This window comes from Manis pentadactyla, chromosome 11, assembly GCF_030020395.1.
Source record: "Manis pentadactyla isolate mManPen7 chromosome 11, mManPen7.hap1, whole genome shotgun sequence".
Classification (NCBI taxonomy): Eukaryota; Metazoa; Chordata; class Mammalia; order Pholidota; family Manidae; genus Manis; species Manis pentadactyla.
Genome location: NC_080029.1, coordinates 42,513,873 through 42,529,706, shown reverse-complemented (window position 1 = coordinate 42,529,706; position 15,834 = coordinate 42,513,873). Strand labels below are relative to the sequence as shown.

At 36.7% G+C, this 15,834-nt stretch overlaps 1 protein-coding gene across 4 annotated transcripts in view; it reads right to left on the bottom strand.

The window, feature by feature from the left end:
• ARMH4 (armadillo like helical domain containing 4) overlaps positions 1-15,834 on the bottom strand; it is a 155,103-nt gene that overhangs the window by 124,774 nt on the left and 14,495 nt on the right. For 2 of the 4 annotated variants that reach the window (XM_036918845.2, XM_036918869.2), the window contains one exon: positions 8,455-8,568. In XM_036918845.2, the coding sequence (XP_036774740.2) occupies positions 8,455-8,493 (39 nt within the window). In that variant the 5' untranslated portion in view covers positions 8,494-8,568. Of the gene's footprint in view, positions 1-8,454; positions 8,569-11,248; positions 11,375-15,834 lie in introns of those variants that run through there. The other 2 variants (XM_036918854.2, XM_036918862.2) reach the window with 2 other exon arrangements.

Below are 15,834 nucleotides of genomic sequence, written 5' to 3'. Positions count from 1 at the left end.
TCACCTCCTTACAGTAGTTATACCTATGATTGGTCTTTAAATTCTACCTGGATGGAAACTGCATTTGCCTTTGCTTTAAAGGAATCCAGGAAAAATTTGTATAGTACCAGACAAATACGAAGAGTTAACAGGATCATCAGAATCCTATAGAGACTTTCTCTGTAGAGAAATTCAGAAATTTCAGCTATGCTATGGGTATTTTGGCAATGAGCCAGTTGCCTTCTGAAGTAGTTCCCCTAAATAAGACAACTGAGGAATTCAACAAGAGGGGTTCCTTTCTTGGTCTATATATCTGTCAAAGATTAGAAGTGGATTTCTGTTAACAATGATATCAAGCCAATCTAATTTGCTGAAGGTATAAGAAGTATTTCTGGTCAATAGTTACAGATTGCAGGTCATCACTGTATAGTCTCTAGCATTTTTTAGTTCTTCGGTGTTTTTAGGAGTTTTGTTGCTATGAATATGCAACCTAAAAGACATACTTCTAACTTTTTCATCCACAAAGAAATTAGAATAACTGAGAATGTAAGGAGCAAGGGAAAAGATACTTTATGTGGACACTGGAACATGCTGTGAATACTCAACAAACCAGGAGAGGTACCTGGTTGCCTCCAACTCCGCTTGGTGTGGGAGAGCGAGCTGAGAGAGAAAGGGAGCAGTGGAGACCTGTCGTGCTACTCCCACCTGCAAGCCCACAGGGCAGCCCAGACCCAAATAAAGTGGAAAGCAAAAACTTAAGAGGCAGCTCAGTTCACTTCCTAGTCTTGTCACATACCAGCTGCACTTACCTTGGGCAAGTTACCTTATCTCTTGGTGTCATACTTTTATCAAAAAAAAAAAAGTTGGAATAAGCTATTACATTCAATACCATCTGCAAAGTATCTAGTATAGCACCTGAAACATTGAAAAGGCCCATAACTTTCCATTCCTTTGCTGTCCCCTTCAGTGGGCAGCAGAAGCAGTGGATGAGGGGTATTCCAACAAGCATCAGGACCACAGGAATCTAAGAGAAGGCAAATCCTGGGGAATAAGGCTAGGGCTGGGTGTCAGTGTGTTTGAGCTGGCCTACAGCTTGCTGGGATGGACTAGCAGGATGTGATGTTCATAGGAAGGTAAATGGAGTCAGAAGTGGGGACCTAAGGAAGGCACCAAACACCTGGAGATTAAGTAGAGAAAAAGGGAATTTAAACAGGAAGTTTGTGTTTTGGTAGAAGAACTGGGGAACAGAGTGGGGCTTACAAAGAGTACTGAAGGTGAGAGCTTTCAATTAAAAACAGTAACAAAAAATTCAGTAAGACATGAAAAGTTTGTCCTGAGACCAAGATTCAGGGACAGTTTCCCTTGAGAAAACTGGTGAGAAAAGGACAGGGGTTTGGTGACAAAACAAAGACCCAATTAACAAAACTGGGATAGAAAATGGGAGCAAGACTGGAGCTCAGTGACAAGAACAGATCTGGAGGAACAGCTGAGACCTGGTGCTGAGTCACTGTGACCTGGTGCTAAGTCAGCTGAAGACTGACCCTCTGATTAGTCCCTAGACTTGGGGGTGCAGACAGAAGTCCTGAGCCCTTGCTGTGAGCGGGAGAGGCCAACAGCAGGAACCTAACCTTGGCATTAAAAGGGCAAATTTTAGACAGGCTTTTCTGGCAACAGCAGAAGCCAAATACTTTTCACTGTTTTTGCCTCACTTACCTGGAGGAAGCTTGTTAAAAATATCAATGCTCCAGCCTGCCTCATCTTAACAAATTAGAATCTCTAGGTAGGAATAATCACCACCTGGATGGGGTGAATCCGACACAAACTAAAATTGGAAGCCCTGAGGTTTAGATTCTAAACTTTAGAAGGGCATTCTTCCTCTCCTTGGTCCTGAATTGATGTATTGATGTCTCTCCCCTCATCTCTTGAAAGAAATGAGCCTCCAATAACCATATGGGGCTCAGGCTCTGGCTCAAGTAGGGTCTTTTTGCTGTGGTAAAATATATATAACATAAAACATGACATTTTAACCATGTTTTAAGTCTGAGAATCAATGGCATTATATTGTGCAACCATCACCACTATGTTTTTTTCTTTTTCATTACTCCCAACAGAAACTCTCCAACCATTAAGTAATAACTCCCCATTCTCCCCTCCCCAGCCCCTGGTAATCAATAAGGTACTTTCCACTTCTATGACTTTGCCTATTCTAGATATTGCCTGTAAGTGTAATCATACAGTATTTGTCCTGTAGTGTCTGACTTTTCACCTGGCATAATGTTTTCAGGTTTCATCCATGTTGTAGCATGTATCAGAACCTCATTCCTTTTTATGACTGAATAATAGTCCATTGAATAGTAGTTCCTATCAACCCATTCATCTGCTGATAGACACTTGGGTTTTTCCTACTTTTTGGCTGTTGTGAAAAGTGCTGCAGTCAACACTGACACATAACTATCTGTTTGAGTCACTCTTTTCAGTTCTTTCAGTATATACCTAGGAATAGAATTGCTAGGTCATATAATTCTGTTTTATTTTTTCAGGAACTGCCAAACTGTTTTTTACAGGGGCTGCACCATTTTACATTCCCACCAGCAAAATACAATAGCTTCAATTTGTCCACAATTTCACTGATACTTTTCAATTTCCATTTTTACAATTATAGCTATCATAGTAGGTGTGAAGTGCTATCTCAGGACTAATATTTCCCTAATGATTAATGCCATTGACATCTTTTCATGTACTCACCAGCCCTTTGTATACCTTCTTTGGAGAAATGTCCATTTAAGTCCTTTGCCCAATTTTAAATTGGGTTGTTTATCATTTTGTTGTTAAATTGTAGGAGTTTTGTATATATTCTGGGTATTAAATCCTTATTCAGATATATGATTTGCAAGTATTTTCTCACATTCCATAGGTTGTCTTTTCATTTTCTTGATAATGTCTTGATGCATAAGCTTTTAATTTTGATGCAGTCTGACTTATCTATTTATTTTGCTATTGCTTATGCTTTTGGTGTCATATTAAAAATCCATTACCAAATCCACAGTCATGAAGATTTACTTCCTTGTTTTCTTCTAGGAGTTTTATGGGTTTTGCCCTTATATTTAGGGTATTGATCCATATTGAATTAATTCCTATATATGGTGTGAAATAGAGTGGTCTAACCTCATTTTTCCTATGTAGAAATCCAGTTGTCCAGACCCATTTTTTTTTTGTTAGAGACTATTCTTTCCCCATTGAATAGACAGGCACCTTTGTCAAAAATTAATTGGCATATTAATGTTTAATGGGTACAGAGCTTCAAATCTGCAAGATGAAAAGAGTTCTGATGTTGGATGATGGGATGGTTGTACAACAATGTGAATGTTCTTAATGTCACTGAACTGTACACTTAAAAATGGTTAAGATAATAAACTTTATATGTATTTTACTACAATTTTGGAAAAATCAGTTGGTCATATATGTATGGGTTTATTTCTAAACTCTCAATTCTGTCCCACTAGTCTATGTGTCTATCTTTATGCCAATACCACACTATTTGATTACTGTAGCTTTGTATTGTTTTGAGGTCAGGAAGTGTGAATACTCCAACTTCTGAATTCATTTGGCTATTCAGGGCCCCTTGCAATTCTATATGAATTGGAGAGCATTCTTCTCCATGTCCGCAAAAAACACTGTTGGAATTTTGATAGGGAACGTTTTGAGTATGTAGATAGCATTGGGTAGAATTGCCATCTTAACAATATTAAGTCTTCCAATCACTGAATACAGAATGTCTTTCTATTTATTTAGCTCTTCTTTTTTTCAGCAATGTTTTATAGTTTTCAGTTCAGGTATGTTCTTTGCTATAACATTTTTCTTCCCTTGCTTCAATATTATACACTTTAAACCAAATAAGAAGCGAATGAATGTTAAACAAGAAGTCAAGCAATATTTTGAAACAGTATTTTGTTGATACCCACTCATGAGAAGAAAAGACTTAGAGATCACTATTAAGCATGAATTTATTGAGAAATACACACTGAAATATTTAGAGAAAAGAGGGCATCATGAGTGCAACTTATTTTGAAATGGTTCAGAAAAAGAATTATGTATGTATATAGTCAGAAAGGAAATCACAAAATAAAAGTGACAAAATGCTAACAATTGGAGAATCTGTGTGAAGGGTATATAAAAGTTTTTGTACTATTCTTGCAGCTTCCTTACAAGTCTGGAATTAATTCAAAATAAAAATTACTCCCTTCAAAGTAATGCTGTCTCTTCTCTACAATACAAACTGGGTTCTGAAAAAATAATAATCTTTGTTTGAAATGTATTTAGACACATAGAAAAAACATCTGAAAGGATACCCCACTACTTATTGGTGACTACTTCTAAGGAGTGGACTGTGTGTAAAAAAGGAGGACTTAAAATTTTACTTTATATACATCTGTATTGTTGAAATATTTTATTGAAAGTATATATTATTTTTTAATTAGAAATAAAGTCATAAAATACATTAAGAAGAAACCTGGGGGTAACAATTAATGATAAAAGAACATGTATGATAATGGACAGAGCATGGTAAGGAAAAGACAATTTTTAAATAAAGAAAAAATACGTCACATATGTATAAAGATCAAAAAATATATGTCACCATATAATCAATTTATTGGTACTTAATTAGAATCATTTTTTATGTCCCTGAGAAGATTTTTTTTTTTTCAGAAACTGAGAGCTTGAAATCTTACCACATTGTTCTTCCAGCCCAGTATGCCGTTAGTAAGGAAAAACTCTAAGAAACTCTCTTCACAATTTAAGCAAAAAGTCTACATCTTCACCTTAATTACTGCTAAGGTTGTTTTGTTCAGAATGACTTCTGTGGGCTGATTAAAAAAAAAATTACAACTTGTTGCAGTTTCCCAAACCCACCCATATGATCAAACTGAAATAGGTCTCATTAAAATAATGCACTTGAAAAAAGAGAGGAAAGAAGTTCTATTTATTGTGTGTGTATGTGTGTGTGATAAGAAAATATAAAACTGATAGCAATCAATTTGGTGCCTCTGGCCCCAGAATAGAAAGTCACTAAGTCTTGCTTTCCCCAGGGTTAGACGTGGCTTAAAACAGGAGTGATGCCAGTGCAGTACCCTAAACCAAGGCATGGATTTGCCCCATCTTTCCAGGTCAGGCAAGCGTCAGAGTTGTCCATTACAGTCTTGGGCATCATTCCATGGGGAATTATCTAATGCCAAGCTCAAAAGCTTCAGGTAATCTGTACTACAACTTTTATACTGTTTTATACTGTTTTCTTCCAATTCACTCCTCACACTTCTTTTACCAATGTCATGGTTCCTCTCCCTTAAAGACGTAGGCACAGAAGCAGAGCTGTTAATGTCCTGGGTCGTTAACTCCTAAGACTTAGCAAAGGAGAGGGCTGGCATGACTAATTATTTTACTTGTGATCCTTTTAATAAATGAGGACATTCTTCTGGCTGGGTCTTTTGTATCCAAGTACAATTTTATCTTTTGACTTGATATATTTTGATCTAAAATATGCTCACTATGTAAACTCTGGCCATGAACATGACCTAGGTTTCTTTTTCTTTAACAAAGAAGGAAAAAGACCTGTAGATAAAACTCCCTAATCACAGGTCAAAAAAATACCTCAATTTTTAAAAATTCTAAATTCCAAATTTTAATAATTGCAAATATACAAAATTTTAATGATTGCAAAAAAGGGAAAAATTTTCTAAATAAGTTATTCCAGAAGCAACAAAAAAATAGTAAAATAATTAAAATATGTAAAATAAATATATATATATATATACCTTACAGCTTGATCTGCATCTATGCATTCAAAAATTATTTATTTAGTGTCACTATGGTATGAATAAAAAAATTACCTGCCTTTAAGAACCATAAACTTTAATAAACTTTTTTTAATGTTTAAGGAGAGCATTCTCCTTACCAGTATCATTATCTTACCAGTAATGTAACAGATTCTTTTGGGCAAGTTTGCTGAGGAACATGTAAAAAATAATAAAAACTTGTTCTCAAAGAATTGTCTTGTGTTGGTGATGATAAAGTCAACTTCATGTTGAACTACACTGTATGTACGTATCTAGTCATTTTGTATTCTGTTCTTCCCTGAGATAATTTTATTTTAAGAGTATATAATTTGTGTTAAGGTATACTCTGACTCAGAATAAATATTGGGAAAGGAGTCTCTTCCTGAAATATTGCAAAGCAGCAGAAACAAGTTCTGAGTAATTACAACAAAAGAAGTCCATCTGTTAACAGTATTTTCCTCTAGTTGGATCTTGATAGAATTTCAAAAGTAACTTAAAAATTTTTTTTAACTATATGGGACAACCAGCTAATCATCTTTTTAAAAAGCTGTATCTCTGTATTCTTTCTTGCCAAACATATATACCTGTTGGGTCAGAAATTTAAAACTAAATATATGACACCATAAATGCACCAGGAAAATATGGGTAACATTTTTTTATAGTCTTACATTAGGGAAGTATTTTCTAAATATGACAGTTAATCCAGGAACCATTAAAAGATGATAAAATAGTCCATGTAAAAAATTAAAATTCTACAGGATAACAGTTACTTTAGAGTTGAAAGGAGAACCAAGGAAAATGCTTGCAACCAATGTGACATAAAAGGACTGATTTATTTAATAAAAAAAGAGCTTTAATAAAAATAAAAGTAGTGGGGAAATCAGGAGGGATTGGGAGATGATGAGACTATTTCCATTATCTGTCCTCCCTTCTTTCATAAGGGCAAGTGACTTTTTCTCAGTCTTATCAAGGTTCTTAGCTTTCATTTCTCCAACAACGTTGCTCTCTTAAGCTCTTCCTATGTAGAAATTCTGGTGTTGCTACTATTAAGACAATCAACTCAATGGAATAGAGGGCAAAGAACATAAATAGGCAATATAAAATAACCACATGAAAAGGTATTCAGCCCCAGCCATACTTATAAAAAGTTATATTAAAATAATAATATGATGCTTTTTTGCCAAATATAAAAACAAAGCACAACAGAATGAACAAATCAGCAGTAGACTTACAGATACTGAGAAGGGACTGGCAGTTACTGTGGGTAAGGAGGTGGAGGGAGAGGAAGGGGAATAAAGGGGCACAATAATTCGCAATCACAATATAAATTGGTCATGGGGATGGCAGTGCAGCATGGAGAATATAGTCCAAGATTCTGTAACATCTTCCTATGCTGACCAACAGTAATCGTACTAGAGGGGGTGAGAATTTAATAATATGGGTAACTGTTGAACCACTGTGTTGTACATCTGAAACAAACACAAGATTGCACATCAATGATACCTAAATAAAATAATAATAATAATAATAATAATGTGATGCCATTTTCCACCAATCAAATAAGCAAAGATAAAAAAGACTGACAATAGCCTTTGCTTGAGAAAGTGAAGATGGGCACTCTTATTAATGGTGGGAGTGTAAATCAGTGTAACTTTTGGGGCTGTATTACAGATATATTAAGGATTTATGAATATATTTATATCCTTTGACCTAGCAATTCTAAGAATTTATCCTATAGATACACTTGCCCAAGTACATAAAGATTATGTGTATTTTTCCAGGATGTTCATTGTAGCTTCAGATAATAGTGGAAAACTAAAAATAACCTAAAAGTCACGAGAAGGGCTCTGCTATTAAAAAAAAAAAAAGAGACATCCATGGAAAACTATTAAAACTATTAGCTATTAAAGAGAGGTAGGAGTATATATACAGACTGAATTAGACTTCTAAAGTATATTAAGGGGAAAAAATAAGTTTTAGAACCAGTGATCACATTTGGGTAAAATAATGCATACATTAATGTATATATGTGGGGAGAGGAAGGGCTCATTTTACTTGATATACTTCTGCACAATGTAAATTTTGCCAAGAAAAAAATTTTACTAGGAAGTGTTTTATCCTATGTACTTAAAATTCTTGAATATTGTCACAAACTACAAAGCATGCTTGAACTTCTCCAGAAAAATTAAATTATATTTGGGGAAAAAAAACAGTTGTTTACATGTTAAAAGCAAAACATCTGCCAACTTTATTTGACATTTTTTCCTGTCCTGTTTGCCAAACTAGAAACAAACACTGAATCATCATTAACTGATATAATTAAAAAGGAGCGCTATCCCAGGATGATATGCTTAATGGTATGTTTGCACAGCAGCTGACGGATCAGTGCAAAAGAACTGCAGCTGGGAAGAAGTGTGTAACCTTAATCGACATGATACCCATTGAAATAACGCGCGTCTTGTTTGTGTTCTTACTAATTGCCTTCTCTCGTATGCAAGAGGCAGTAATAATCCAAAAATCAAAGTGCTTATCCCTGGGAAGTCTGAAACTAGATGCTGATCGTTTTTATAAACCAGCTGACAGCAGTCATATTAAAGGTCAAAACAAAGAAAGAATCAAGGGAACTTGCTCCCTTTGAACTTACTAGGATAAACTTCAGTGCAATTTCCTTCTTTGTAGGCATTTTACTGTGCAGTAGTTATTTGCAGCAACAAGTCTGGACCTCTCCTTTGAACGGAAGTTGGTTTGCCTTCTTGACCTATTATAAACAAAGGGAAAAACTTGCCAGCTCTGTTTTACTCATTAATTATAGCCTTCATTCATTCATTGTTCTATGCATCATTGATTCCTTAAAAAATTTATTGAATAGATTGTATGTTCAGCCCTGGGAATACAAAGTTAAAACACCAGCCCAAGACCCAAAGATTTTGCAGCCCAGGGGCAGATAAACAAGAAAAAGGGGAAATTACAAAACAATGTAATGAAAGATATAGACTTAGGGTACCCAAAGAAGGGATATGTAATACAAAGTGGAAAGCCACAGACTTCCCAGTAAAGGGAACATCTGAGCTAAATGCTGAAGAATGACAGCAGTTCCATATAGGAAGAGGGAGCAGGGTACAAAGTAATAGAACCGAAAAAACACGCACATTTAGGAACTGCTCACAGTTCAGTACTGTTAGCAGAGCTCTAAGAGGACAATGGTGGGAAAAAACGTCCAGAAAGAGATGAGCAGGGGTCAGGTCCTGAGGGATTTTGTTTACCGTACCAAACAATCTGGAATTCACCTTAATGGTTACGGATTTTAAGCAAGAAGATGACATGATCAGGGCTGGATTTTAGAAAAATCTCTTGGGCAACAGTGTGAAGAAATAAAAGTAAATGAGGAATGTGAAGAGACAGGACAATAACTCAGGTAGGACGAATAGTGAAGAAGCAGTCGCCGTAAGATGGGGAAAAGGTGATGAGTGCTTTTGTTTTTTAGAGAACACACCGAGTGGCAGATGAAGACATTAGTCCTTTGGTTAGGCATTGAGGCCCTGGGAAGGACACTGGAGTGGGGGGCTGAGAAAGTTAATGGAAGCCTTTGGTGTGGCAGCCAGGCCCTTGAAAGCAAGGCCAAGGAAGGAGTGGTAGTTGGTACACAAGCTGGTCAAGGTCATGAAGGTTTTTTCCCTGAAGGAGATCTCTTTTCCCTGCCCACAGAGAAATCTGAGACTTTTTAACTACCTCCCAGTCCATCAAGGCCCTGAAGATCTTGTCCCTTCTGAAACAGACAAAGGGTAGTAAATGACCTAGGCTTTAGGTGTTTGTAGCCACTGGATTGATCTGGCAGTCCAAATACCCCAAGAAAGTCAAACTGCCATCTATGGTGCCATCATTCTGACCAAGTTACTTTAATTCCTATAAGATGAGGCTACTATAAGGAGAACAAGATAAATAAACACTTCATTCTTGACAGGTGACACTCTCTTTGCATGTGACAGAATGCTGGGTCTCATTAGGGGTGCACCTCATTCTTACCCCTAAATGAACTGACATTATCTCTGCTCTTGTGCCTGACACTGCTCCTGATGATGGATGTGGATAACTGTTATACTTCTGGTAGGAGCTGCCCTGCCACTTGGGCAACTTTGCTAAAGTGATATTTGATGCCATCTCCAAGTCCTGCAGCTATCTGACAATGAACTCTTCAAAGAGGCAGTTTTCACCAAGTTTCTCCTTTCAGGGATTTACTGATCATAAAGACCCAAGCAACAGTGCAAAAAACTCATAAACTCCTTCTGTGGCTACAGGCTGTGTTCCTATATAAGCAAAACTAGAGAGTGAGAGAGAAAGATGATGAAGGTCTGAACTAATAGAGTAGTGGTCAGGATGGAGAGGAAGTAACAGACCTGAGATATACAAGAAAGAGAAATCCTAGGACTTCATGACTAATTGAATTTGGGAATTAGAAGTGAGGGAGACGTTGGGAGTGGCTATTTCAGGTTTCTAGTTTGGAATCCTGGAAGGAGGATTATCTTTCAGAATGATAAGAAATGTAGGATATGGGGCCACTTTCCAAGCATAAGTTAAGATTTGGACATGTTGAGCTTAAGAACCAATCAGTAGATAGTTGGATAATAAAGGATTTTAAACTCAGGGAATAGATCTGAGCTGAAGGCACAGATTGTTGGAGAGTGGGGAGTGGACATGAGTATAAAATGGTAAATGAAGCCATGAAAGAGGACAGAACGAGTCAGGGAGAGCACGTAGAGGTGAGAAGAGAAGTGAGCCAAAAACAAAATGGTTAAGAATATATGTTAAGAGAGAGAATAGTAGAAGACTCACAGAACTATCCATAAAGTATGTTATAAGCCAAAATGGTGTAGAAGCTGTTGGAAGAGAAAGTTTCAGAAAGAAAAGTCAAACAGTTTGAAAACTTGTGAGTCGTATGGGCTAAAAACTGAGATGTGTCCCTTGGATTCAGCAACTAAAGAAGTCACTGATATGTTAAGCAAGAGCAATTTTGGTCAAGTGGCAAAGTCTAGACTATAATGGGTTAAGGAATGATGGGAAGTGAGAAAGATGAAACAATAAAAACAAACAATTCTTCCAGTAAGGTTAGTTGAGATTAAAAGAAAAGGGAAGGGAAGAGAAGGGTAGAGGAAGGGAGGGGAGAGGAGGAGAGGGAATCAGACAGGAAGGAAGGGAAGGGAAGGGAAGAAAGGAGATAAGATGGTTGCTAGAGGAGAAGACAGGTTGAGGGAAGATTTTCCTTTGTTGAGAGATGCTGATAGGGAAAAAAAAGAAGCAATCATGGCCACCTAGGAGGTGTGGGGAATGAGGTCCAGAGCCCAACTCGAGCATAAGCTTTGGATAAAAGAAGGGGGGGCCTCTTCTCCTATGGCATGAAGAAAGCCATATAGATATATTTCTAAGAGACAACCACTACCCACCAACAATTTTTGATACATAGATTCCTGGTGGTGGAGTTCCAAATCGGTTGGAGAACAGACATTTGTAATGTTGTAAGATATGACAAGCAAACCTCTCTGGACCATTCCATTCCACAGCTTTGATACCTGTCACATTGCACATGTACAGCAAAGTCAAAAGTAGAGTGGAAATCCATTTTCATTCAACATAGTACTGGAGGTCTTAGCCATGGCAATCAGACAACACAAAGAGATAAAAGGCATCCAATTGGCAAAGAAGTTAAACTGTTATTGTTTGCAGATGACATATTATTCATGGAAAACCTTAAAGAATCAACCCAAAAACTATTAGAACTAATAACTGAATCCAGCAAAGCTGCAGGATACAAAATTAATACACAGAAATCTGTTGCATTCCTATACACTAACAACAAATTAGCATAAAGAGAAATCAGGAAAACAACTCAATTTACAATTGCATCAAAAAGAATAAAATACCTAGGAATAAACCTAACCAAGAAGGTAAAATACCTATACCCTGAAAACTACAAGACACTCATGAGTGAAATTAAAGAAGACACCAATAAGTGGAAATATATCCTGTGCTCATGGATAGGAAGAAATATTGTCAAAATGGCCATCCTGCCTAAAGCAATCTACAGATTCAATGTAATCCCTATCAAAATACCAAGACATTCTTCAACAAACTAGAACAAATAGTTCTAAAATCCACATGGAACCACAGAGACCCTGAATAGCCAGAGCAATCCTGAGAAGGAAGAATAAAACTGGGGGATTACACACCCTAACTTCAAGCTCTACTACAAAGCCACAGTAGTCAAAACAATTTGGTACTGGCACAAGAACAGACCCATAGATCAATGGAACAGAATAAAGAGCCCAGATATAAACCCATACATATATGGCCAATTCATATATGATAAAGGAGCCATGGATATACAATGGAGAAAAGACAGCCTCTTTAACAACTGGTGTTGGCAAAACTGGACAGCTGCATGTAATAGAATGAACTGGATTATTGTCTAACTCCATACATAAAAGTGAACTTGAAATGGATCAAAGACCTGAATGTAAGTCAGGAAACCATAAAATGCATAGAAGAAAACAGAGGCAAAAATCTCTTGAATAAAAACATGAGCAACTTTTTTCTGAACACGTCTCATTGGGCAAGGGAAACAGGAGCAAAAATGAACAAGAGGGACTACATCAAACTAAAAAGCTTCTGTACAGCAAAGGATACCATCAGCAGAACAAAAAGGCATCCTACAGTATGGGAGAATATGCTTGTAATTGACTTATCCTATAAGGGGATAACAGCCAAAATACATAAAGAACTCATAAGCCTCAACACCCAAAAAACAAATAACCTGATTTAAAAATGGGCGGAGGATCTGAACAGACACTTCTCCAAAGAAGAAATTCAGATGACCAACAGTCACATGAAAAGATGTTCCACAAGCTAATCATCAGGGAAATGCAAATTAAAACCACAATGTGATATCACCTCACACCAGTTAGGATGGTCAACATCCAAAAGACAAGGAACAACAAATGCTGGTGAGGATGCAGAGAAAGGGGAACCTCCTACACTGCTGGTGGGAATGTACATTAGTTCAACCACTGTGGAAAGCAATTTGAAATTCCTCAAAAAACTAAAAATAGAAATACCATTTGACCCAGGAATTCCACACCTAGGGATATATACAAAGAAAACAAGATCACAGATTCAAGAAGACATATACACCCCTGTATTTACTGCAGCACTATTTACAAAGCCAAGATATGGAAGCAACCTACGTGTCGATCAGTAGATGAATGGATAAAGAAGAGGGGGTACATACATACAATGGAATATTATTCAGTGATAAAAAGAAAACAAATCTTACCATTTGCAACACCATGGATGGAGCTAGAGGGTACTATACTCAATGAAATAAGCCAGGTGAAGAAAAACAAGTACCAGATGATTTCACTCATTTGTGGAGTATAAAAACAAAGCAAAACTGAAGGAATAAAATAGCAGCAGACTCAGACTCCGAGAAGGGATTAATGGTTACCAAAGGGGAGGGGTGGGGAAGGAGAAGGGGATTAACAGGCACTATAATTTGCAATCACAATAAAGGTAGGTCATGGGGAAGGCAGTACAGCACAGAGAAGACAAGTAGTGACTTTCTAGTACCTTACTACGCTGATAGACAGTGACTGCAATGGGGAGGTGAGAATTTGATAATATGGGTGAATGTTGAAAGCATAATGTTGTTCACGTGAAACCTTCCTAAGATTGTATATCAATGACACTTTAATAAAAAAAGAAAAAGTAGAGTGAAAACCAAGTCTTAGTGATTCTTCATTGAGATGTAATTTATATACCATAAAATTCACCAGTTTTGAGTATACACTTTAATGATTTTAGTAATTTTATCAAATTATGCAATCATCATGGTCCAGTTGAAGAATATTTCCATCATTCTAATACCCATTTACAATTAGTCCCTGTTCTCACCCCAGCCTCAGACAAATACTACTTTGTTTTTGATTTCCATAGATTTGTCTTTTGTTTTTTTAAATCTCCATATAAATGATATTTCATATAAAATAAATTATACAATATTTGGCCTTCTGACTGACTGGATTTTTTCACTCAGTATAATGATTTTTAGGTTCATCAATGTTGTAGCATTTATTGATAGTTCATTCCTTTTTATTACTGAGTAGTATTCCATCAAATAGCTTACCATATTTTGTTAATGTACCCATCAGCCAATGGACCTTTACTGCTGAATGACAGAGCATAGAATGACAGTTTTGTCTTTGGGCTTTCAATTTGTTCTCAGTGTGGCATAACATTTTCCTTAAGGGTGTGAAGTAGTCTTTGCCAACTTTTGGTGAAGGATGAATTGATTTTTTTGGGGGGTGATTGGTGAGAATAAAGACATAATAATTAGACCCTATCACTAGATCTGTGCCTCACAAATATTTTCAAACCACAGGCAACTTTGACAGGATGTATACATGTCCCATTCCACAGGATGTATGCCTCACACACTCCCAAAATGTAGTTACTAAGAAACTACATTACTATGAAACAGTAATAACAATGACAATGATGACCACCACAATAAAACCTTCCAGGATGTAATGAAATAAGGATGCATGGGGGTACCTCAATGAGAAAAATTACATCAAAATGTCTTATGCTAAATAGGAACAAAAATGTTGCCCCAATATAAATATACTCCTATAAGCACTGATGCCTATGGACATTAAGCAGCCTTCTCAGAACATACTTTCAGAACTGTATGCCCAGTGTAAACCATAAACTGGAAAGAATTATCATAAAATGAATATATACCCAAATGATTCAGCACTGTTGTGTTTTTTATTTATTTTATTCATTTAGTTATCATTAACCTACAATTACATGAAGAACATTATGTTTACTAGACTCCCCCCTTCACCAAGTACCCCCACAAACACCATTACAGTCACTGTCCATCAGCGTAGTAAGATGCTGTAGAATCACTACTTGTCTTCTCTGTGTTGCACATCCCATCACATGCCCCCCCACATTATACATGCTAATTGTAAGACTCCCTTTCTTTTTCCCCGCCCATATCTCACCCTTCCCACACATCCTCCCCAGACAATTTCCCTTTGGTAACTGTTAGTCCATTCTTGGGTTCCGTGATTCTGCTGCTGTTTAGTTCCTTCAGTTTTTCCTTTGTTCTTATACTCCACAGATGAGTGAAATCATTTGGTATTTGTCTTTTTCTACTTAGCTTATTTCACTGAACATAATACCCTCTAGGTCCACCCATATTGTTGCAAATTGTAGGATTTGTTTTCTTCTTAAGGCTGAATAATATTCCATTGTGTATATGTACCACATCTCCTTTATCCATTCATCTACTGATGGACACTTAGGTTGCTTCCATTTCTTGGCTATTGTAAATAGTGCTGCGAAAAACATAGGGGTGCATCTGTCTTTTTCAAACTGGGCTGCTGCATTCTTAGGGTAAATTCCTAGAAGTGGAATTCCTGGGTCAAATGGTATTTCTCTTTTGAGCTTTTTGAAGAACCTCCATACTGCTTTCCACAATGGTTGAACTAATTTACATTCCCACCAGCAGTGTAGGAGGGTTCCCCTTTCTCCACAACCTCATCACCATTTGTTGTTGTTTGTCTTTTGGATGGTGGCGATACTTACTGGTGTGAGGTGATATCTCATTGTGGTTTTAATTTGCATTTCTCTGATGACTAGCGATGTGGAGCATCTTTTCATGTGTCTGTTGGCCATCTGAATTTCTTCTTTAGAGAAAAGTCTATTCAGCTCCTCTGACCATTTTTTAATTGGATTATTTGCTTTTTGTTTGTTGAGGTGTGTGAGCTCTTTATATATTTTGAATGTCAAGCCTTTATTGGATCCATCATTTATGAATATATTCTCCCATACTGTAGGATACCTTTTTGTTGTATTGATGGTGTCCTCTGCTGTACAGAAGCTTTTCAGCTTGATATAGTCCCATTTGTTCATTTTTGCATTTGTTTCCCTTACCTGGGGAGATATGTTCATGAAGTCACTCATG